This window comes from Zootoca vivipara, chromosome 7 (assembly GCF_963506605.1).
Source record: "Zootoca vivipara chromosome 7, rZooViv1.1, whole genome shotgun sequence".
Taxonomy (NCBI): Eukaryota; Metazoa; Chordata; class Lepidosauria; order Squamata; family Lacertidae; genus Zootoca; species Zootoca vivipara.
The window spans coordinates 63129637-63156034 of NC_083282.1; the positions used below are offsets into that span (position 1 = coordinate 63129637).

The following is a 26398-nucleotide window of genomic DNA, read 5'->3' on the forward strand; positions in this document are numbered from 1 at the left end:
ATGGAGACAATGAATGAGCTTTATTCAGGGCTTTACAAAGAAGCTGAAAAGATCAAGAGATGGAAAGTCACTATAGAATATGAATTAAAGGAAAAGGACAGAAAATTGCAAGAAAACAGAAAGATAATAGAAGCACTACGTAAAGCTATTCAAGAGTTACAGGCGAGTGTTTCTAAAATTTTGAAATATCGAATTTTAAGATAAGAATAAAATGCTTCAAAAAAATTAGGGCGCAGTCCATCCCAGCATGGGTGCAATGCCTGCACATAGAGGGATTGTCGTAGCCTAGTACACGCTCCAGCCTTGAGCTGGTGCAGAGATCAGACCCAAATGTCCTGTGCCCAGTAGTCTGCTATGGTTGCTGTGAGTGGCCAGGCTGTAAATGTGATTGTGGCTCCACCATTCTGCAAAGCTCTGCGGGTGGGGGTTAGGATTGTAAATGTGTGCTGACATTGTTGAGCCCTCCTCCCTCCTCCCCCAACCCCTGTCATGAGCTGAGGGAAAGGTGTTGTACATGATTTTTCAGGAAGAAGTGGAGTCCATTTGTACTGTATCGTATTGTATATACAGTATTATTGAGGATGATCTACTTGTTTACAGATTACTTCTTGCTTGGGTATTAAATAAAGTCTGGTAAAATTAAAACATGTACTGTACAGGTTACGTATGTAAATCATGGGATCTTGCCAGAATTTTGTGACTTTCAAGCTTACTTTCATTTCAAGCTTTTACAATGCACATGTAATTTGTGATGTAATAAATGCAATAACACCCAAGTCTAATCAATATGTATGTTGGGAAACTGACATTTTTATATCTTTTATGTTTTATAAATTTAGTTTGAAAATGAAAAACTAAGCTTAAAACTGGAAGATGTAATACATGAAAATAAAGATCTTCTAAAAGAGTAAGTAATGTTAGGATAATAATTTTGTAATCATTTGTTTATGCTATAGTATGAGGCAATTAATAACCCCTTCTAATTACACTCATCGTCATGAGAGATCTGTAAGATAAACCTTTATCTATTATAAATGGAGAACTAGCCCTATCTAGGACTCATGAGTTTTTCAGGTTGTTCTTCTGTCCTTGGTACCACACTGGCTCATAAAGTCACAAAAAGTAATCAAAACCTGCATGTTTTTGCCATACTTTGTTTGCTTTTTTTTACTATTCTTCTGTGTCTTCTTTAGTGTGTTTTAAAAAACCACCACTTTTCACAGCCGCATTTCTGTGTGCTCCTCCCCTCCTTATTTCTTCCCTTCCTGGTTGTTTTCAGGGGAGAGGGCCTCACTCTTTGGCAATCAGTGACTTTTGGCTTGAAACCTTGGGCAAGGTTTCTAAGAAGCTCAGTGTGTTGCAGTGCCAGATATCACTGGAGCATTGCAACTCCTATTGTACTTTGTCCATAACAGTGGGTGATGGGAAAATGGCAAGCAACATGGCTGGTGTGACTTCAGTGGTCCTGCTGAATATGACCAATAATAGTTCCACAATGGATTCTGCAGTTCCCCCATCCAACTTGACCATGGCAGCAGCCATTTTTCAGCAGTTGTGGGGTGGACTGTGGCAAAACCAGCTGCTGTTGATCGAAAGCCTGATATATGGCAGAGCCTGTTCAACCACATACTGGCCAGACTCAATGGCTGTCTCCCTCCCACCTGACCGTATGTGACAGGTGTGCAGTGGAGGTGCTTCTGGAGGAAGAGGAGCTTCTATTGTGGCTTTCTGTTCTTCAAGTGAATAATTTTATGAGTTTCAATCATCTCATTAAATTAATTGCCTTTTGCTGTGCCAGACCCATCTGTTACTGTGTTTGTCTGTTGGGTGTGTCTACTGGGTGACATCTTGGGTTTTTTTGATTATCTTTCCCTTCCCCCTATTAGCCTGGGTGATACAGATTTCACAGGATTTCAAATTTTCATTACTTTTTTCTGTAAAGCATAATGGACAGAAATAATACTAGGGATATAATGCTGATATAACTGTTTTTCTCCCCAGAAACAGTGCTACAAGACATTTGTGCAATTTGCTCAAAGAAAAGTGCATGCAAGTGATGGAGAAGTCTAACAAATGTAAATATATCTTAAACAGTGTTTGCACCCCCCCCCCAAAGATTCTCATAGTTTATTGCCTCCTTTCCCATGTTAGCCTACTTAACACTGGGAACTGCTTTGCTAGTCAGTTCTGCAGGAAAAGCAACAGCTTATAGTCTTACAAACAAGAGTTCAAGGTGCTGATTTTTAAACTCCACATGTTCCTTTGCATCCTTAAAAGCAAGTCGGAGAGCATTATTTTGTCAGGATGAACTGAAGATCAATTCCATATGATGGGAGTACTAGAAAGGCATTCTGAGTTTTGACTCCTTAGTTGCAAAACATCTTGTCTCTAAAGACTCAGTAGAGTTCAGGAATTTTAGTAGAATAACAGGTCATTGCTATTCTTATTACTTTATCTCTGATTTTTTTACATAGTAAAATAAATATTTAATCTTTTATATTGTTAATTTTGTTTTAGATGAATGTGAACAAGAGGAAACCAGACAGATGTATGTGGATCTTAATAATAACACGGAGGTAATGAAGACACATATTTTATAGTAACATTATATATATACACACACAACACGTCCTCTGTGATGGTGCACACCTGCTTTCAGTTCCTTTTTGCTCCAAACTCTTGCCTCTCATAGTTTCATTTTCCTTTGAAAAAATGAAATATAGAAAAAACACCTTTTAAAAAGGAGAAGTGTGAGCTGTGGTTAGCCCAGGATTCAGCTGATAGCATCCTTCAAGGATTTGGTCTTTGGTTTACAGATATTATATTGCCTGAGATCCTACAAGTATCAGCACTGTTTTTTAATATCTATGTGCAGTTGCTGAAAGCAGTTTTCCATAGGCTTGGAATTACTTATTATCAATAAGGTAATGATGTCCAACTGTTTATTTCATTAACTCAGGGCTGAATTAAATATTAGATAGTAGACAGATCTGGGAACCTTGGTCTCACTAACCATTTAAAAGGTGGTTAGAGTGCATGATTTGGTGGTGCATGATGTGGTGGTGGTGGGGAGAGCACTTAGCCCTTATTCTTCCCATCACTAGTTATTCCCTTCTCCTCCCTTACATTTTCCTCCAGCTAGGGAAGATGTGTGTTTGCTGTGTTTGGCAGAAAAGCAAATGGGAAGTGGGTTATTCCCTCCTCACTCATCTGTTGCCTCTCCCCTCGAAAACCACATTATCCACCTACCTTTTTAAAGATGATCCAGCAATGCTTTCAATTAGTAGGTACTCTTCAATGTCTTAAGAAAAAAATATTTATATCAAGGGATTGTTCTAACCATTGAGTGAATAACTATTGGTGTCAGGGACTCCATTGGAGTGGAGGGCTTTGATCCCGCAAATTTTCAAAGAGGGGACCAAGCCCCCTCAAAATTCTATGGCATCTGGATGTGCAGTGGCTACCACTGCTAACACAAGGGCCGCCAGGCTGCCTGTGCAAGGCCTCCCAAGCCGCTGCTAATGCCATAAGGACTGCTGGGCTACTAACAGACCTGCTAGGATACCAACATCAATGCGGAAGTGCAGCCACAGTGGTTTGCGGTGGCTCCTCCTGCTGCTGCTGCAGAGGAGAAGCAGCTCCTGGGCCATGGCAGCAGCAGCAGCAGCAGCAGCACCAGGAGAAGCTGCTAGCGCTGCTGGCCATCGAAAACAAGCTGCTGTGGAATGCCTGGACATGACATCAGGATGTCACATGCAACATCAACCCTCCCTCCCCCATTTCCTACCCAATTGGTGTGAATTTTAAATATTTTAAGAATAAATTCAGCATATATTCACTGGCTTCTTAGGAAGTTTGTTGTTACTAATTGTTTATTTACATCTGTTAGAGAATGATACATGCCTTTGAGGAACTTCGTGTACAAGCAGAAAACTCCAGGTTGGAAATGGTTTTTAAATGTGAGAAACTTCTTTAAATTTATGGCATTTGTGTAATGATTTGAGAGAAGTAGTTACTGGTGGGAGAAGCCTGGGATAAGAGTAGAGCTTGGATGAAATCAGCAGTAGCTAGTAAGGCAGCACGGGTGGGACACAGTTACTGTCCTGGCTTCCCAACATGGAAGGTTGCAGGTGCTGAGAGAGAGAGAGAGAGAGAGAGAGAGAGAGAGAGAGAGAGAGAGAGAGAGAGAGAGAGAGAGAGAGGAGATGCAAGGTACAGGGAGCTTGGCACACAACAACACTGCCACACACTATACCAAGCTCCCTGCACCTCACCCCTCAGTAAATGCCAGTGATCCTCTGTTTTGGGAAGCCTGGAGAACTGTGGTGCCCTTGGTTGACCCACATCCCTCCTGAGCCAGACCCACTCTCCCGCTGACCCTGCTTTATACCCTCTTTGAGAAGAAGAAACAGCTGTGTAGAAACAGCTTACTATACAAAGCAATAAAATAAAATAAAATTCATTTGTTGATCCATCCACTTTTGCTTCTGGCCCATCCATCAGCCACTGATATGTGATTCCTGAAAAGTTGCCATGAGTGAATGTAGCTTTGAGGCTGAAACAGGTTTTCAATAATTGGTTTAGCAGGATGTGTGAACATACACATTGACATATGACTGAGTGATATACTGTATATAAATGTGTGAATCATCTTCCTATTTTAGTATGTTTATTGTCATGTAGTTACTAAAAATAAAAATATTTATGATCTTTATTTTGGAAGTAAAAGAAGAAGCAGAAAAAATAGGACAACTTGAAAAAGTCCACAAGAGAGAGATGGATGCAATGGAAAAACAGGTTTGTTTTATTGTTACTGAGATTAATAACATTATGTTGGTTATTAACAAGACCCCACATTCATAATCCAAGGCCCTTTTTCATGTGCCTCCTCAGAGGGACGGTGTCAGGTGTCAGCACAAGAAAGGACCTTCTTAGTGGTGGCTTCCCACTTATTGAATGCTTTTTGTGTGGAGGCACACCTGGTGCCATCATTACATCATTATCTATCTTTAGGTGCCAGGCCAGAACATTTCTTTTTTGCCAGGCTGTTGGATTTTAATTAGCTGTTGCTTCAAACAGCACAGTTGGATGTCTTAATCCTGCCTTTTTATAAGTATGAATGTGTTTGTTAGTCACATGAGTTACTTTTTGTAAAAAATGTAACTAATAAGTAAAGATAAAAAGTGGAACATGCAGCAAAATCTTGCAGTTTCACATCTAGTGGCAGTTTTATACCTGGTTTCACATCTCCCCCCCCCCCCCCCGCCACAACAGTTATTCAGCATTCCTCATTGAGCTATTTGGGGGTTCTTCTACTCACATTCTTGAATATGTACACACACACACACACAGAGAGAGAGAGAGAGAGAGAGAGAGAGAAAGAGAAAGAGAGAGAGAGAGGCATATAGCTCAACCTCCTCAGCTGATCCATGTAGATCAACTGATGGTGGGGGTTTCAATGCCCCCCTCCATCAAATGATCAATCTGAGAATCAGGAAAAGCCAATTTGTATCTGCTTCAGGATACTGGACTTTGCCCACCTCAGCGCTATCTACTTTACATTTTCCTCTTTTTAGCAATCGGTGGGGTCTTGGGAGCCAGATTAGACCTCTAAATGGGGTGTTAGCCATCACTGGTTTAAACTAACCACAGATCCCAGTTCAGATGACATAACACTGTGGTTAATTATTGATAAAAGCATGTAAAATTTTGCACGGTGGAAAAAGTGTATAGAGACATTTTTCTCCAACTCTCATAACACTAGAACAGGCATCCCCAAACTTCGGCCCTCCAGATGTTTTGGACTACAATTCCCATCTTCTCTGACCACTGGTCATGCTAGCTAGGGATCATGGGAGTTGTAGGCCAAAACATCTGGAGGGCCCCAGTTTGGGGATGCCTGCACTAGAATCTGGAGTCATTCAATGAATGTTAGAAGATTCAGAACAGCCAAATGATGCACTTCTTTACATAGTACATAGTTAAACTATGGAATGCACTGGCACAAAATTTAATAATGACCACCAACTTAGATGACTTTATAAAAGGATTAGACCAATGCATGGAGGAAAAGGCTGGCAGTGATTGTTAGTCATGGTGGCTGTGTAATGCCTTGAATCTGAACTGCAGTTGCAACAAACTGATTTCAAACTATAACTTATGAGACTAGCTTGCTTCAAGTAATCATGATTAACATTAAACACAGCTTAGAGTTTGAAATAAATGCTAAATTGTGATTAATCTAAAACAGAAGTGGAAGCTACTGATCTCTTCATGGCTGTGCAGGAGGAGGAGCATGCAAACCCAATATGAAATTCATAATTCTTAACCATGGTTTAGTCTTTTCTCTGAATGCAGTAATGTAAGATTATGTTGTAGGATGATCTTTCTCATATCTCCTATAACTGATAATGGTTTTATATGTAAAAATGCAAATATTAAACCATGTGCATAACACAGAAATGTGTAACTGAAATGGCAAGCATGGCTATTTATGTGCATAAATTATTCTTTTTATAAGGTGTCAGACTTGGCAGTGCAAAATGGTGAAAAAGATAATAAAATGAAACACATAAACCTACAGTTACAAGAATCAAGAGAGTTAATTGCTGAGTTAAAAGAAATAAAAAGTAAGCATTTTTATAATTTTATTCCAAATAGCATTATTAGAAGTAGTGGTACAGCATACTGAATCAACTGGTTGCCCTCAGATTTTTTTAAAAAATCATTTTATTTATAAACACTAATAACAAAGAAAAAATGCAAATGTTGTAAACTGATGATTATACAGATAGCTACCATCTTTGATATACCAGTGGTATTGATACAGAGATTGTTTAAGCTACCCAAATTTTTCTCATTGATGCAGACAGACAAATTTGTGCATTGGGCCTTGTAGTATTTGCAAATGAAATGAAATGGCTATTGTCCACATGTTTTTACCAGAGTATGATTTGCAAGTTCTTTATGTCTTTCCATTTTTGTGTCCTTGAAATAATAGCTGCATCCATGTTACTAAATCCTTCACTTATTTATTATTTATTTAATTTCATAAAATGTATATACCCCTTGATTGGAGAAAACCTCAAAGCAGTTTACGAAAATTTATAAAGTATCCACATGTCCATCCCATAAATTCAACAAAGCAAGTTCAGGAGACATCAGTTTTACAGATTTTAGACAGTTCATTATGGATAAAACATAGAGATCATTGGGTTTCCCATCAGAAATGCTATAAAGTACCTTTACTCTATCTCGATGGCAACAATTTGTTGAGATGTCATTTGGTAAAGCCTCACTGGCATGCAGTGCAACCTATGTGTGACATTTTATGTACACTCCCTTAAGTATGCTCACACTGACCTATACAGTACAGTCTAGATAAGGGCAGTCCAACCTCACAGACCAAGTGGGCTGCAAAAGACACAGAACCCACAGGCCACACACTGAATAAAATTTCCATATCACTAAGTAAAGTGTTTGCAATATTGTTAATACTATTTAATAAACACAATGAATATATTCAATTACATATATATAACTAAATACGCAATAAATAGCTTTATTTTTCATTAAACAAATCTAATACACAAAGTCAGGGTGAGTCCCTGACAGATAGATAGACACAAAGCATGGATATGCCGAAGGATCTGGGATCGGAGCGTGTGTGACCCCTGAAATCCTGCCCAGGGAAGATCTGAGCACATGGAATGCAAGTCAAAGTGATTTTAAACAGGAGCCTGAGTTTGCTCTTCCTGCCAGGCAGGTTTTTTCACACAACTGAGGTCGTGATTACCCCAAACCCCAAATGTCTGAAAATGTGTTGTCTTTTACTTTTAAATTTAGAACAACATGATGAAGCGTTAAAAAAAGCACAGACTAAACAAAATGACTTATTGACTGAACTGGAAGAAACTAAAAGTTCTTTGCAAAAGGCAGAGGTATGGACTTGCAATATTTTTTGTATAATACACATACAATAATACAGAACAGAAGTGATTTTTTTCTGAATTTTATCTTAATTTCAATATATATTCTTTATTCTGTTTAGAATACATGTAAGGGTTTAGAAACTGAGTTCCAAAATGCAGTAAAAACATTAATTCAAGTAACTGAACAAAAGGAAGCAACAATAGAAGAATTTAAAGACTTTAAAGGAACAAGTGCATCAGTTATTGATGATCTCCAGACTAAAGTTTCCAGTTTGAAGGAACTGCTAGAAAAAGAAGAAATGAGGTAAAAATGACCTTACATGCATACATAAGAAAGAATAGCACTATTGGTGACAACAGGGTTTCACAGAATGCAGTGGCAGAGCTTCATGCTCTGGCACCGGGGGGGGGGGGCGGAGAGCAGGCGGGGCGGGAAGGCAGCTGTGATGGCACCCTGCCTTGATTGCGCTGCTGGGGGCAGTGCGCTCCCCCCACACTCCTCTTCCTCCACCAGTGACAGAATGACAAGAACATTGAGAATCTGTCACTTAATCACAAGCTTTGCCCAAGTCTTTACACATGAAACCCTCTTTGTTCAGGTATATAGTGAGGACAAAATAAATACTCCCCACTCCCGAATAGCTTTCAGATATGATTATTTGTTCTCTCAGGGTTAAAGTACATGTTACGTAGAAACAGTAGCCCCACGGTTTGCATTTTTTCTTTAAATAGCAACCATTCATGGGAGGTGGGGCTCACAATCCGCACCATGGGACAAGGGAGGGGAAACCTAGCAGTTTCCCTCAAAAGGGTGAATAATAGTTTTGGTGTGAATAATGATAGTTTGCTTTGGGTAATATGCACTGGAAAAATTGCTAATGCCCTAGACCAGTGGGTCCCAATTGGGGGTCAGTGGACCTCAGGGGGTCCGTGGCAACATTCACATAAAACTACCATAGAAATATCAAAATTTTCAAAAGAAGGGGCTTAGGTTCACAGTACTTAGCTAATTGGGAACCACTGCCCTAGACCAGTGTTTCTCAACCTTTTTTGGAAAAAGGCACACTTGTTTCATGAAAAAAATCATGAGGCACACCACCATTAGAAAATGTTTAAAAAATTAACTCTGTGCCTATATTGACTATATATAAAGTAATTATCCCACGGCACACCAGGCAACATCTAGTGTGCCGTGGAACAGTGGTTGAGAAACACTGCCCTAGACTCATAGAGAGTGATCTAATTTAGCATACAGTCATACCTCGGTTTAAGTACGCATCGGTTTGAGTATTTTCAGTTTAGTCCGCGGACCTGTCTGGAACGGATTAATCCACTTTCCATTACTTTCAATGGGAAGGTTTTCTTCAGGTTAAGTACACTTCAGGTTAAGTACAGACTTCCGGAATCAATTGTGTTTGTAAACCAAGGTACCACTGTATTTATTTTACTTCTGTTTAGTAAACAAAGTTAAAAAAGATTAACTGCCAAGTTGGCCTAATATATTTGCAGTTGATATCTACTCATTGTTACTCATGACTTTACAAAACTGAAAAAAATTGCTGTTTTTGAATTTTTTTGCAGCGGATTGTTCTTAGGACAATTTCATGAAGAAAAAGGTTAACCCCCTCTCTCCATGCATTGTGGTACTCATCCTGATCAGCTCCCACTATATCATCTGTTTAAAAACAAACCCAGAATGGGATCAGGGGGAGGAAGTGTGCATGGAACATCAATTTGTATATAACTTGTATACATGTAGTATGTATTATAGTTGAGGATATGAAAATGGAAAAATATGATATTTGACTGGATTTAACATATTAGTTTAGAACAGGATTTCCCAATCTTGGGTCTGCAGCTGTTGTTTAACTACAACTTCCATCATCCCTAGTTAGCAGGACCAGTGATCAGGGATGTAGTCCAAAAACATCTGGACACCCAAGTTTGGGAAATCCTGCTTTCGGGCCCAAGCACATTGTGCTGGGAGATCCACGACTGACTTCCAATTGTTTTTGAATTTTTTTAAAAAAACTAAATGTGGTAAGAGTGGGGAAACTGCTAATTTGATCAAGGAAGTGATGCAGTGACTGGAACCAGTTAACCCTCACAACTCCATTTATTCAGTTTAATTTGCTTCAAGATATTATTTTCTCTGTGTACAAGTGGAAGTAAGTGCTTGTAGAATCTGACAAGGGTCCTTTAAATCAGCGCACCCAGCTCTTCAAGAGGTCAAGGCCAATTGCAGAATAAGCTTTGTCTGCCTACACAAGTCTTCACAAAATCTCAGCTCTTTGTTCTGAAGCTCAGTCAGCAGGGTTACTGGGAAATGCCCAGGGTCCTCACCTTTTCTGGAGCCATTTCTTGTGTCAAAGTCCCAAGTCCCAGCAGAATATGATACCAAAAACTTCGCACATAGTAATACTATTTAAGGAATTCCAATGATACTTTTTGTTTTTATAAAATTATTTAAAAGATCCCGACTTTTCTGTTTGTTTGTTGACCAAGAGAAAGGAAAGATGGGGCAAAGTCAGCTAAGGATGGGAAAGAAAAATTACGGTAGGTCTGTTACTCAACCTGCCACTCAGGTTTAATACATCTTTACAGCCATGTTTCTACCATTTATAGGCATTTCAAGCAGTAAATATATGTCTCTTAACAGTTATACAAATATGTTTCTCTCCCAAGTTCATACCTATATGATTTGCTGATTTAATCAATTTTTTATTTCTTATTAAATGATACACTGAATGTTTTCAATGAATTTAATAGACAGAAGGAACTCAGGGATGATTCAGATATATTGGTTTTGGAACTCCAAAAGAAATCAGCTGAATTAGGTATGTTGTGTACAAGGAAATAGAGATACTGTGTTTTTTAAAACTAATTATTATTATTAGCAATGATAGTTCTATTATATGAATATTCATCTAAGTCCTGTGTTAAGTATGGTAATTCAGTAGTGTAGCAGTTATTGTTTCCTTTGTTAGGTGAGAAAGAAGGAGCCAGTTGTTTAGAACCAACAATGTTGGTTCTCAAATTGTTTTCTGCTAACCCTTCTCTTTCCCTTAGGTAGGATGTTTTAATATTCTCACTTTTCAATACACAGTGATTTCTTTCCAGGGAAATTGGGTAATTCTGTTTTTTATTCTTGAGTATCAGTGGCTCTATGTTGGGGCCAAACATGATGCTAAATGCAGCATTGGTAACCACATTGGTTTGGGGTCGGGGGGAGTAAATAGATGGTTCTGGGGAACTGATTTTTGTCTTGATTTCAGCATGCAGGGAAGGGAGGTTTAATTATTTCCACACCCACCATGCCCCATTGAAAAATCCACTCACACACTTGCTATTAGCTCTAGGAGGGAAGTCTTTGTTAGCACCAATATAATTTTATCTACTAGGACTAGAAGCAGGAGGGAGACGTAATGGAAAAGAAAGGGCACAGAATCACAGACTTGTAGAGTTGGAAGGGACCACAAGGGTCTTTTAGTCCAACCCCCTGCAATGCAGGAATCTTTCACCCAATGTGAGGCTAGAACCCATGACCCTGAGATTAAGAGTATCATGCTGTAACATCATCTCAGCACAGTGTGGTCCTGATGAAAACTGGCCCTCAGAGGGGCCTGATACAGCTGAACTTCAGGCTTGGATAGTCTGAGGCACAAACAAAATTGATGGAGTGGGGAATGAGGCCCTAAAATTTGGTGTCTATACCCTCTTTGTGCAGACTGATATCATCTTTATTCTGCAGGTAGATTTAGGTTCATATTAACAGATATGGATCAAAGTAAATATCAGGTTTTTGTTGTTGTTTTTAAAAATCCAACTGTATAATGTCAGTCTGTAAACTTGATTTGGAGCCATTTTTGCCCCTGCAGATCCTGACTTATTGGTGCTTGTACTTTTATTTTTGGGTGTACATGTAAAACATTTTTAAAATACAAAGGGTGATATCATCATTGGATATTGCACAATATTTACTATTTTATTTATATAAAAGCATTTCTAAACTACTTAATACTTAAAATGTGTGAGCAGTTTACAAAAATACAACATAAAAACAATAAAACAGTATAATAAAAACAGATACAGACATGTAAACACAGTAAAACAGTATCAGGCACGGGTCAAGAAGGCACATGATCAAGTGTATAGTCAGGGCCATCTTAAGCATATCTGGCGCCGTGGTGCGATGATCCCTCCCTTTTTAGGGAGCTGACACCACACTTGCATATTATCTCTGCTTGGGAAAAGAAAGCAGGAAACATAAACAAACTGTTTTTTGTTGCCCGTTCATTGCGTTTCGAGGTCCCCAAACCACCCCTCAAAGTAAAACACACTCCACACAGAAATTTTTAAGGTTTTTGGCATAAGTTTGGCCACAACTTTATTAAAATACAAAATATGTGAGTACCACGAGATCACAAGGAAGGGAAGGGGATCGTGAGGGAAGGAGCCTCTCTCTCCCAGACAGCAGGAGGAAGCGGCGAGTCCGAGGGAGCACGCGACCCGCGGCCAATCAGACCCACCACCTGCAGCCTCCTCCGCAGGGCTCGCCCCTGCACGCCCCCACCTCTCCTTCGGAAAGTTCCAGAGCAGCTCCCCCACGTGCGCAGCTACCGGGCACCCCGGCCCCTATTAAATACCCCCCACCTGCACCTCGCCAGAGCCCGGCACTCAGCTGGCTGCAGACAAAGGGCAGAAAGCAACAGGCTGAGCAGCAGGAGAAGCCGCGAAGGCGGCTGCAGCGGGCGTCGGGGCAGCAGCAGCGGCGACGGCAGAGGGGGTCTCCATCCCACCTCCCTGCAAAGCGCCAGGCGAACGGTGACTTTGGGCGCTGCCACTCCCGAGGCAAGGGGACTAAGGAAGGGTGGGCGGGCGAAGGCGTGCAGACGGCTCATCCTCGTACTCTCTCAGACAGCGCGCTCGGCTCTCCCGAGTGCGAGGTGCTCGGCTGTGGGAGGAGGGCTGCGGCGACTGCAGGGGGCGGGGGGAGAAGTTTTTCTCATTGGCCCCGCAGGGCGCGCTGAAGGCATGGGCAGGGAGGTGGGGGCAGAGCAGCAGCGCCCCTGGTGGCCAGGCACCCTGGCGCATTGCGCCACCCAGCCCAGGCCTAGTTGCCAGTAGTCTTTTTACAGCATCTGTTGTATTAACAAACTGATCCCACAACACATTTGAGATAACTTCAATAACTTGCTAAGTTGAACTTAAAAGCAAATAATATATGCTACTTCCTAACAAAGAATGCATTATTTTGTATTATTTGCATTTATATTTGTTGCAGACGTGATGGTCAAACTGAAAAATGATAAAGAAAAACAACTTGAAGAAATTGAAATAGCCTTGGTAAGGGACCTCTTATTTAAACCATTTCACCAGTTAGTCTTATTAAAAGTTCCATTTCCTTCATTATACTGTGGATTAATTCTTCAAACCTCTACCAATTTATTTTAATTACCAAAATACCCAAGAACCATTCATACACATAGTAAAGCATACTTGCCCTATGCTCAACTCTGCATTGGATTGTGATCCAAGTATGTATTGCCTACAATTTTATAGTCTCAGGCCATTATACAAGTTCACAATCATCATTGTCTTTTTTTGTTTTAAACATAATTGGTATTTAAAATATATTATATTACAATATGGTTTTCAAATATATTTATTATTTAGGAAAGTTCAATCAAGCTTCAAAAAGATTTGAAGAACCAGTTGGAGTATGCACAGTCAGAAAAAAATCAAATAATAAAGGAAAAGGAATCTAGAACTGCTGATGACTCTGCTATTCAGGTTAGCTTGTTTAATTTTCTTTCTGGTTGTTTGGTGCAGCAAACCCACTTAACAAAAAATCAGACAAAAGGAAAGTGATGGGAAATGCATGAGAAAGTGTGGGATAATGATGGGGAGTCATATAACCTCAGTTATGACTGAAGTTGCTAGATCATGTGACCACCATAGCTGCCAAGTTATCCCTTTTTTACAGGGATTTTCCCTTATGCTGAATAGGCTTCCTCGCGAGAAAAGTGAAAACTTGGCAGCTATGGTGACCACTTTGAAAGGGGTTTGGAATAGGTGTTAAGTCTCTTCATGCCCTACCATATCCTGGAATGCCCCTTTTGGTGGAACTACCCCACAACTGAGCTGTGGTGAAGAACTTATGCTGGTGTATCTCTGGCTCAGCCAGGGTTAGCGACTTTTGCTGACATAGCTCGGCTGAACCAAGAAAGCTCCAGACCCACCAAATTCAAACTCTTTCATCCTGGTAGGTTTGGGATTTGGATTGCACTGTTTCGCTGGATCATGCTCTGAGCGTAAAACTCATAGAGAGCACCATGGGGCTTGCAGAGTCCTGTTCCCTGTTCTTAGCATGTGGAAACATGGTAGTGGCCAGGGCAACCCAGAGAATGGGAGATCTGTGTGCTCAATCTAACTCACTGTCAAGTTACTTGAGCTCCAAACTACTAGTATCTTGACCACATATAGGGGGAGAAATGAATGGAGATGTGGGGCGCATGAACTAGTGCTACTCAAGGATTTCATTCCATCCACATTTTAAGCAGGTATCCTTCAGTTTCCACACTTTTCTAAACTGCCCTGTCTGCTGTGGGAAAACGTCAACTAATACTGTATAACACAACCTGTTTCGTTGAAGTTGTTGGACACAGTAGGTGTAAAGTGCAAATGCTTTTATACTTTTTTATCTGCAGAAAAAAATGCATGACTTGGAAATGGAGTTATCTAGAGCATTTGAAAATAACCAAAATTGCTTAGTGCAGCTTACAGCAGTGACAGCAGAGCTTGAAGAAGAAAAGTATGTGCTTGTTATACATAAAAACTAGCAAAATATTGCTTATGAAAGGCTATTTCATTTCATGTTTTGTTTTTAGTGAGCTATGACTTTTAATACGCTAACAAAATTGTTTTATTTTTATAATTACTATTTATTATTTCAGTTTGTCACATAATAAAAAAGTTCTCTTGACAACTTGCAGAGTTTTTAAAAAACCATCATTTGACCATGTAAAATCAAAATACCATCTCATGCATATGTACAGAAACGGCAATAAGCATGATAATCATATCCCCTTAGAATTCTGGAAGAAGAGGTACATTTAAACATAGCTCTGAAAGGATGTTAATGTTGGTGCCAGGTGGACCTTGTTGGGTAAAGCAATCCATAGGCATGGACCACATCCCAAAAGGCCCTTTCCCTTGTCACCACCCTCTGAACCTTTTTCAGAGGAGGCACATGGAGAAGGACTCAGGTGAAGACAGGGTCCTAATATGTTCATGTTGTAGTCAGTGAAGGTGTGCCAGAGCTGGTATTGTATGCTTATTCTGCATTGTTCCTGTTAACTCTCTTGCTGCTGCATTCTGCATCAGCTGTGGTTTCCAAATTGTCTTTAAATGCAGCCCCACATATAGTGCATTACACTAATTTAATCTATAGGTCACTTGAGCTGAGATTACTGAAGCCAGGTATCCTATCCAGATAAGGACTTAGCTGGGCCACCAGGCAAAGATGGTAGAAAGTCACTGAAGTGTGCCTCCATTGACAGTAGTAGATCCAGGAGTTCTGTCCCCAAGCAGACAATATTGCAGATGCAAAACCTACATTGACTTCACTACACATTAAATTTCTTACATACATTCCAGCTCGCATTAATATTATTTTTATTTATATACAAATAGTGTGTGTGTGTGTGTGTGTGTGTGTGTGTGTGTGTGTGTGTGTGTATCTATAATGTTAACATTATTCTATCTGATGCAAGCTAAAAACAGACAGTGGGACACAACCGGATAGTAGCATTGTATAAATCTCTCTCTATGAAACTATTTAACTGTAGGTGGTATCTGATGAAGCACTTTTGCTGGCACAAGTACTTTGGGCTATGTAATGGAACCTCCCATCCCTTCTGCCCCCACACTCTCTACACCTGTTTTGGGTTTTCCTCCAACCCTCTGGAGCAGCTTTGGACAGGACACAGGAGTTGGGGGGGGGGGGAGGAGAGGCAGGAGAAGTTCCATTGCACAAGTGGAAATCATTGAACTAGTAGAAGCACTTGGTTGGATACCACCCAATGTATGGATTGTGTCTATAATCACACACTTGAGAAGTATATATAAAATCATTATTTCTAATATTTATTCATTATTCTAATAGATTAAAGAATGAGCAACTAAGCCTGGATTTGAGTAGACTTTTATCGGACAAGGAATGCATCACAACAGAGAAAAATAATATAGTTATTGCTTTTAAAAAGCTTCAAGGAGATCTTAAGGCAAGTTTCCCTTATTTTCATTGTAATAATGAAATATGGTTATGATTTATTTTTATATTGTTTAATGCCAAAATTGACTTATAAGCAGCTTATAAAATACATAAAATGATTCCACAAGTGTTAAAATGTAGACATCCATAATTAAAATAATTACTGTATAATAAAACAACACCATTAAACAATATTGCAGTTAACTGAGTTCCATTTGTTGACAGTTTTACTAGGCAATGTAGGAGATGTTGGTATTTCACTAATGTGATTCAGAGCTGTTTATGGCTTTATATGTAAGTAACAAGAAAATAAAGATCTGGATGGCTAACAGCTAGCCAGAATAGAGATGGATGGCCAACAGGTAGCCAGAGCACATCCCTTGGCCTGCTGTGATATGTGCCCAGCAAGGGACACAACACACTACCTGGGCCCACCCCAATGGCTTCAAATAGTTAAATAACATACAACATATGTTACAACAGGCATACAACAGTGCCTTTTGGCACCCTGTTACTGAGTTGTCAGGGTATAGGCACATAGCCCTTGTGCTATCATCGGAGACTGGCTATGCAAGAAGGAATGGAGCTACATGGAACAATGCTCCTAACCACCAATTCACAAAAACTATTCAGGATACCATGATCAATGATACTAAAAGCTGCTGAGAGATCCAGCAGAAGCAATATGGTTGTACTGTGTCTGTCCCTCCTCTGGAGATTGTCATTTATCCAGGTGTCCAAGGCTGATTCTCTGCCAAACCAGGCCTAAACCCAGATTGCAATGATCCATATAATCAATTTCTTCCAAAAAAGGTCTGTAGTTGAACTGGCACCACCCTCTTGAGCAATCCCCCCCCCCCCGGATTAGCAACTGGGCAATAGTTATCAAGTACGTCAGGGTCCAGGAAGGTTTTTTCCAGGGCTGAACACACCATTGCCTCCTTCAAGGTGGTAAGGACTGCCCAACACAAGAATGATTTAACCACCCACTGAATCCACCTTGCCTCACTCACCCAATTTTCACGAACAAGCCAGGATGGGCAAGGACTGAAACAGTAAGAAATGGGATGGAAGGACAAAAGTACATTGTCCACATCAGGCCTCAATAACTGGAAATGATAATATAGAATTGAATAAACAGCATGCTGGATATCTCACCAGAGACTATACAGTATTATCACTGGCAACACAATCAGCATGAAGATGATAGATTTTGTCCTCAAAGTGCCAGCAAAATGACCACAGTAAAGGCTGTTTCAGTGTCCCATTAACAGGGATAGGTGATACCAACTTTTTTTTACTGTACAAAAGAGCTCTGTTGAATGACTGCTTGAGGACATGGAGGCAGCAATGGTTCTTTTTTTTGCTGACAACTGTGCTACATGGTAGAGGTGGTTATTTGCTCTAACCAGAGTTTTATTGGTGTCACACTGACTCTTTCATCACTTCCTCTCTAGCCCTCATCCAACTTGTTTCATTGCTCATCACTCAGAGGAAAACCAAGGAGCACAATGCTCCAGTGTTGGAGTAGGGTAGTCCAGAACTATCATGCCAATAGCCCTCCTCATCTCACTGTACCAAAATGATGCAAGGATTTTCACAGGATCATCAACTGTTGTTACTGGAATATTTAACAGAGTTCACAAATATCCAGGGATGAACCATCCAAATAAATCTCCTTCCTCTACATAAAGGGCTGGTGTCCTAAGTCCAAACTTTATCAGATAGAGGTCTAGTCATAACAAATGGGTCAGCTCCATTCTTCCACTATCCAAACTATTATTAACTTGCATGTACTGTACATATTAAGCATGTACTGTGTATTGGCCCAAGACAACTTGAAACAGCTCCATAGATGTCATGGAGGCCTTGAAGTATTGAGCTGGTCCAAGCAAGGTATCCTCTGTGTGAATGTTGAAGTCATCCAGAACCACTGTCTGTACCACGGTTGAGACTACTTCTGCCAGCTCAATCAGGGATAACAACACAAACAATGTAACAGGCTGTATGTAACTATATAAATTCCTTTTCAAGTGTGATTCAACATATAATATCAAAATATGTGGTTCTATAGACCAACTTATCATATGAATGAAACATATTATGAGAAATTAAAGTCCAGCAGATTGGCCAGGAAATACAATCTATTCAGTTCTTATATTAGCAATATCCATGGTGTGGAATTCTTATATCAATCTTGTAGTGTTCCACGTGAAGATGCTTTTACGAATTCTAGCGTTCCTTGTATGGTATCAGATGAAGAACTTGGAAGAATGGCACATGCAGAAAATATTCCAGGGTATATTTTCCAGGATTCCAGCATAATTCCTTGTTTTGCCCAACCGGGCTTCGTCAGCCATACATACTCTGGATTATATAAACGAACATAATGTGATGTAGTTTTATACAAAAACAAGTAACATAACATGGATACTAAACAATAAATCTACATACTGTATTCTTGTACAGTATATCAGAGACATGGAACATGGAACATAATGGATTCAGTCATAATGACCATTAACCTGATCTTCTTTATATAGAGAGAGGCAGTATTGACTAAAAGAAACTGATAATATTCCTTTAAGATGTTAACCATGTAATAACTCATAAAAAACAGCTGTATGTGGTTGTAATCAATACTGCCTCTCTCTATATAAAGAAGCATCAGGTTAATGGTTGTTATAACTGAATCAATTATGTTCTATGTTGCATGTTTCTGATATACAACAATACAATATGTAGATTTATTGGAAATAAATACCTAGAGGTGTGTGTTTGTCAAATCTACTCCACCCAGCTCACAACCAGGTCTTGCTTATACAAGCAAATACAGCTCTTTCATCCATAATTAAATCATAGATGAGGGTGGACTTATTATGTACCTGGCATTGAATAACAGTTCCACCAATCACCAGTTACTTGGCTGCAAGGTAGAGGGAGCAGCCTGCAGCCAATCCCCCTCTCTATTTTTTATGATACCTATCTTTTACCATATAATACCTTCCCCTTCCAGAAACATGATGACAATACCCTCCACCATATCCCACTGTGCTCATTATGCACTTCCCAACAGTCAAAATGCAATATTTGCAACCAATCTGGCATTTCAGTAGCAACATACATCATTATCTATCCACCCAGGTTATCCAAGTGTGTAAACAGGAACAGCTCATCAAAGTTCTTACCAAAGTTGTTCTTCCCCATGGCATTCCCCTGGGCATCTGGAATCTGAATTGGAAACACACTGTGACTTCTGCCTTTCACTCAGTAGAAACCCATTCTCTTCAGAATATCAGAAGATGGCGCTCACACCCTTGTTGCTTTCTGTATTGCATATTCTATATTGCATTCACATTTTTACTATGTTTGCATATTATATTGTGAAATTTATTTGTGGCAGTGGGCTACCCAAGGTAAATGTTCCATTTGTGGCCATTTTTATACAGTATTAGTATATAAAGTTCCATGTATCACATCTATTTTCAGTAATATATTGCTTTTAATTTTGTTCAGGACAATAAAAGGGTTGGAGAAAAAGCTGAAAAGCAAATACAAAACCTAAAAGAAACCAACATCCAGTTAAGGCAAGAAAAAATGAGAATCTTTTCACTATATTATAGAATGTTTTACTATAAAATATTTTCAGTTTATATTATAATTTCACAGCATTAGGTTCTTACTGCAATCTTAACCCTACTAACCTGGGGTAAACCTCTTTGAATTCAGCAGGCCTTACATCTGACTAGACTCAGTTAGGATTGCTTTGTAAAATAGTTCAAATCCTATTGAAATTGATGGATCCAGTTAGTCATGACTTAAGGTCCATTGACTTTCTTAGGAACTAAGTGCAACTAAGGGCTTATTGATACTTATCCTTTGCCTCACTCTTTCCAAGCACAGGTCCATGACTAAAAGCTCCATGTTTGAATGTTGTTGTTGTTTATGCTTTGGAGCTTTCCCTGCAAAAATCCCCTCTTCGGGGCTCAATCAGAGCAAACATCAATTTGGGTTTTCCACAGATTGTCATTTGCTCCAACTGAGCTTTAAAGTGCGGATAAAGTCTGGACTCAGCCCATTGTCTTTATTCTTATATACTAATGCCTCTTTTGTCAAACTTAACTGACATAGATGAGTTTGAAATTAGTACATTATTCACAATCAGTTTTAATAATTTCAAATCAATTTAATTTACCCTCACATTTAAAATGTGGAAATGAAATAGGTGTAATGATTAATTATATCTTATTAAATAATGGGCCTTGTCCAGTTGAACCCTTGTATCCATCACTGGACACTAGATTTCTTAACCAAAAATGAATCAAATTATTATCAAAACAATTGGTTCATTGTCTGAGACATTGAAAATAAGACCACCTCCCTAAAACATTGTCTTACTTTCAAAGGCTGTTCCACAAAAAAATCACCATCCTGCTAGAGGGAAAAGCGCTTGTCTCAGTTCTTTAATGCAGCATGTAGCAAAATGAAAAGAGACATTTCCGTAGGTTGACAAGGGGTTAACTGGGTTGGGCTCTATTCTGATCACATCATTGCCTTGCTAGTTAGAAGCTTTTAATTGTTGGCCTAGGGAAAACTGAGGCTGTGTATATACTATACCTTTAAACACATCTGAAGCGTGTTATATCCTTCAAAGAATTCTGAGCATTTGTTAAGGGTTGCTGGGTATTATAATTCTGTAAGTAGTAAACTACACTACCTATAATTCTTTGAGGGAAACAATATGTTTGTGGTTTAAAGGTATGTTAGATACACAGTCTTAATTTACTGGGCAAAATTCCACCCACCCTTTCTGGGGTAAAAGGGTTACCTGTGGACTTTTACCCCACCTCCCCATGATGTTCTCCAGGACCAGATCTGCAAAGAAGGAGTCAGTCAGGAAGTCTTCTGGCTCAGATTTTGATCTGAGTCAGACAAGAATTTAGAGATTTCTAATGCTTGCTTCTCCTTTGAAGTGAGCATTACCTAGCCCAAGTGTGGGGAACCTTTGGCTCTGCAGATGTTGATGAACTACAACTTCCATCAGTCGCAGCAAGCATGGGCAATGGCCAGGGATGATGGGAGTTGCAAGTCAGCAATATCTGGAGGGCCAAAATTCCCAACACCAAACATAGCCCGTGAAGTTTTTTTTTTTTTTTGGGGGGGGAGCTAAGTTTAAAGAACCAATAGGTGGGGAGGGGGCAGTGGAAAGAATTTGTCATGCAAAAGGATGTCCATATAGGAAGGAAAGTAGAATCATAGAATAACAGAATTGTATAGTTGGAAGGAACCATGAGGGTCATGTAGTCCAATCCCCTGCAATGCAGGAATCTCAATGAAAGTGTCCATGGCTGCTTTAAAACCAACAATGAAGAGTCCACCATCTTCTATTGTCTGTTCTATTGTCAAACAGTTCTTATTGTCAGAAAAGTTCTTCAAACTTTCACAGGATCATACCTCAATAACATTGGACTTAAATAAAGCCACTTTTTCTGTTCTAAATATTTAGTCAGCTGTTTGTTAACCGTAATAACTCTTTGTGTTAATTTGACATGTAGCAATGAATTAAAGTGCCTAAAAGAAGAGATGAAAAAGAAAAATGAAGAGGCAAAAAGCAAACTTGATGAAAGTGAAGACAATGTATGATATTGGTCCTTCTCATGTATATATTTTCATTGTAAATTGATGAGCTACAAAATAATTTATTTATTAGAAAACATACAATGTAGGAACATTAATTAATTATAACAATGAAAGAAACGAATGTTCCTTGTAAAAGTTCCTTATAATCTTACTTGGCAAGAGCAGGAGGGTTAGGCTAAGTCCCTTACTATCTACATCAGGGATGGCTAACTCAAGGTTAACCCCCAGTTCATATGTGTGTGTGTTATGTGTGATTGTTCTTGATCATAAATTAATGCAATTCAGGAACCTTTTTCAAGAATTGTGATTACTTTCTGTATAGATAAATTATTATATTGAAAGCTGGATGTGAAGTTTTCTTGGTATGCCAAAATACAATAAAAGGCAGAATTCATAATTATGAAAATATTATCAATGAAAAAATATTTGTCAGATTTTACAATATAATTTCAGGTTAGAAACATTGGAAATGAAATTTCTAAAAAGGAAAAACAACTGAAAACATTTGAAAGCAAGGTATGAAAATATAATTTACTTCATGTTTGTTCAATGATTTATTCTGCAATGTTTCAGTTTTTCAGAAATGATATTTACATAGAAAAAAAAGCATATGCATAACTGAAATTACTGGTTCATCGTTTCATTTTTAATGATTTCATAGTTTAATGATTATTAAGATAATTTATAGATGTACATGTTTCATGCAGGTGAGCAAATTATTTTATGCACATACTCACATAAATATATTTTTATCAATTTTTAGATTAACAGTTTAAAGAAACAAATTGAAACAAAATCCAGGAATATTGAAGAATTGCAGCAAGACGTAAGTACTTTTTTAGAGTTATAAAAATATAGATATAGAATTATATCATTTATAAAATGTTATTGTGTACCAGGGTACCAAGAAGGATCCTCAAACAACTTCTGATAGCATAGAGTAGAACTGCTGTCCTTTTACAGTCATATGTGGTTGGCTACCCACAGTCTTTATGAATTTTCTTAGAAGGCAGTACAGTGGTACCTTGGTTTACATACGTCTTGGTTTGCATACATTTTGGATTACAAATACATCAAACCTGGAAGTGCATGTCCTGGTTTGCAACCTTTTTTTGGATTACAACCCATTTTTTTTATTACAGTGTTACCTTGGGTTGCCATTCGCACCCCGAAACGTCTGCAACCTGAGTGGCACTTTTGTGCATGCATGAAAGCATGCTTCTGCGCATGTGCGAACTGCACAGAACTCTTCTGAGCATGTGCACACACCTAAACCCGGAAGTAAACACTTCCGGGTCCGCCGCGTTCGTAACCTGGAAAAACGCAACCCGCAGCAGACGCAATGACTATACGAACAAATATTTTTGGAGGCCAACATTGGCAAAAGCGCACCTTGGGTTACAACCTGTTTTGGTTTACAAACGGACCTCCGGAACGGATTACAGTTGTAAACCAAGATACCACTGTACACCAATATTGATTTTTTGTGTGTGTGTCTGTGTGTGTATGTGCGAGCAGGAGCGAGCTTTTTACCGGGCGGCAGGCCAACGGTGCCTCTCAAGCCGCGCGGTAAAAAACCTCGCTCCGTGGCTTGCTTACAGTTTGCCGGTGGCTCCACTCCAGCACCGTACGGACAGTGCTGGGATCTGCCGCTGACAACCCGCTACACAGCTCGCATGCGCAGGGTCGTATGTAGCGACACTGTGCATGTGCGCTGTGTAGTGATGCCCTGCCCCCGGGTGCGTGTCAGGTTTGCCGCTCCGGGTGCTGGAGCGGCTTCCTACGCATCTGGCCATACTGTTGAATGTTCTACATTGTTGGGAAAAAATAAAGACAAAATAACTGAATAATTTTACTGCCAATTTGCTTATTATTTATCATAGCTTTAGTTGCAGAAAATCACAATATAACTTTAATTTCGTAAATATAAAACCTCACTTGTTAACAGAACAAGGCTTTGCGAAAGAAAGTTGCAACAGAGAGCAAGCAATCCAGTATTACAGAAGAAAAAGTAAGATATTTGATTTCTATGTCATTTGAATAATAGTTGCAGAGAAAAGAAATACAAAATTTGAGGAATTAAGACCTACAAGATGTTCACTATTGTGAATGAAATAGTCAGTGGCTAGGGAAACCCAGCCAGATGGGTGGGGTATAAATAAATTATTATTATTATTATTATCATCATCATCATCATCATCATCATCATCATCATCATCATCATCATAGTCCATTTCAAGTTCTAGTTTTGTCTTCGATACTTGTTTGCATAGTCAGCAGAGCACCAAGATCATTCAACAAACATGTAAGTAAGTTGCCCTGATATGATCTTCCAGTAGAACTGGGAAATGGAGCAGTTCAATTACAAGTACATGCTTGGCTCTGAAAAGTGGAAATACAGTTTGTCATATTTAAAAGAGCAACCAAAGACATAGGAAGCTGCCTTATACTGAGTCAGACCATTGGTCCATCTAGTTCTGTATTATCTATATGAACTGAAGGTGGCTCTCCAGGATTTTAGACTTGACCCAGGTGGCGCTGTGGTTAAACCACTGAGCCTAGGGCTTGCTGATCAGAAGGTCGGCGGTTCGAATCCCTGTGATGGGGTGAGCTCCCGTTGCTTGGTCCCAGCTCCTGCCAACCTAGCAGTTCGAAAGCACGTCAAAATGCAAGTAGATAAATAGGAACCGCTACAGCGGGAAGGTAAACGGCGTTTCCATGTGCTGCTCTGGTTTGCCAGAAGCGGCTTTGTCATGCTGGCCACATGACCTGGAAGCTATACGCCGGCTCCCTCAGCCAATAATGCGAGATGAGCGCGCAACCCCAGAGTTGGTCACGACTGGACCTAATGGTCAGGGGTCCCTTTACCTTTACCTTTATCTCCCACTCCTACCTAGAGACAGTGGCGGAGGAAGCTGCTTGGGCGCCTGGGGCGGCATGCCCAGGGGCGGGGCGAGCTGCCCATAGGGGCGGGGCACACCGGGGACCTCTGGAGTCTGCCTGCCTCCTCCCACTCAGCTGCCCTACAGCTGGGGGGGGGAGGCAGCGGGAGGACCATTTGGGCAGCACCTCCCTTCCTCTGCCCCTGCCTAGAGATGCCTGGTTCTGAACCTAGAGATGCTTGGGATTGAAGCTGTGCTTTATATCTTCCTTGGCACTAAACCACTTTCATAGGAATATGGCAGCAGATCTGATTCTGCATATGGGTCCACAACTACTAATACTCTAAAACTCTGCTGACAAACAGTGAGGGGAAAAAATATTTGATCCCCTGCTAAATTTGTCTGTTTGCCCTCTGACGAAGAAATGACCATTCCATAATTTTAATGGTAGGTTTATTGTAGCTGTGAGAGACAGAATAACAACAGGAAACCCCCCAGAAACTCAGAAGACAAAAGATTGATGTGCATTATAATGAGTGAAAAACATATTTGATCCCCTATCAACCAGCCAGATGTCAGGCTACCTGTGTCTCACAGCTACAATAAACCTACCATTAAAATTATGGACTGGTCATTTCTTCGTCAGAGGGCAAATGAGCAAATTTAACAGGGGATAACTGCAAGGAAAAACCCAAAAAGGACAGGGGTGTTCATAGTATGCTAAAATATTCCAGCAGATTAGAGGTTGCATAGGTCAGTCTTGTGACTTTTGTGATTGAGTCAAACATTTTTATTTACAGGTGAATAAATTACAATTAGAGTTGGAAAATATAAAGAAATTGCATAAAGAAACAACTGACAACTATAGAAATGAAATAGAGAAGGCTAGAGGAGCGGAAGAAAAACTTTTCAAAGAGGTAAGAGTTCAATTATTATTTTTTACGTTTTGTAAACTAATTTGCGTAAGCTAAACTCGTTTTTATTTACATGATTGGGATTTATCAATCTGCTTATCAGTTCCTAGCAGTCTTTGTTTATCATACTCAGCTCTGTCTTATCATACTCAGATCTGTCTTACTCATAATGTACCCCACGTGTTATGGTTCGTGATGAGGAAAGGAAGCATCAAATGCAGGTTTTTCTTTCAGGTAGAGAGCTTAAAAGCTACTTTCACACTGGGAAAACCTGATGCAAAAAGAGCTTTAAGCTCTCTGCTTTGGTCAGCCAATCTTGAGCTCTGGGTTTTTTTATTTCTGAGATGAGAGAAATGAAACTTGGATTGATGAAGGATCTCTCCTGCCTCCCAGAGTACTGAGAGCTCCTTTCACAAGTATAAAAGATACTAAGGCTAAATCCATAGAATAAGTGCTACCCTCCTAGACTGTATTAAAGACACAGTAGTATTATACCATGCTCAAGAACTCTGTTGTGACTCAGGTATTTCACTTGCCAGTGTATCATCACTGTTCATTCAAAGCTTGCTCTTTGATCCACTAACTAGAACTAGGGGTGTTGGATTAATTACTCTGTTAGAATCTACAACTTTTTGTAATAAAAGAAAAATACTTGGGTTTTGTTGTTAAAATTTAGTCTTTATTGTTACTTTAAAAATGATTTATTTTTATCCATATTGGTTCAGATGGTCTGTTCCATTTGTGCAGCCACTTAAT

General features: G+C 39.6%; 1 protein-coding gene across 1 annotated transcript in view; it reads left to right on the plus strand.

Moving 5' to 3' along the window:
- The window catches only part of SYCP1 (synaptonemal complex protein 1), a 37221-nt gene continuing 10823 nt past the window's right edge, over positions 1-26398 (plus strand). The window contains 18 exon segments of the mRNA XM_035122187.2: positions 1-162; positions 840-907; positions 2002-2075; positions 2518-2576; positions 3851-3959; positions 4724-4797; positions 6521-6629; positions 7846-7940; positions 8051-8235; positions 10701-10777; positions 13216-13277; positions 14642-14745; positions 16099-16216; positions 19723-19793; positions 21762-21843; positions 22610-22672; positions 23795-23857; positions 25529-25645. Coding sequence (XP_034978078.2) covers positions 1-162; positions 840-907; positions 2002-2075; positions 2518-2576; positions 3851-3959; positions 4724-4797; positions 6521-6629; positions 7846-7940; positions 8051-8235; positions 10701-10777; positions 13216-13277; positions 14642-14745; positions 16099-16216; positions 19723-19793; positions 21762-21843; positions 22610-22672; positions 23795-23857; positions 25529-25645 — 1692 coding nt within the window.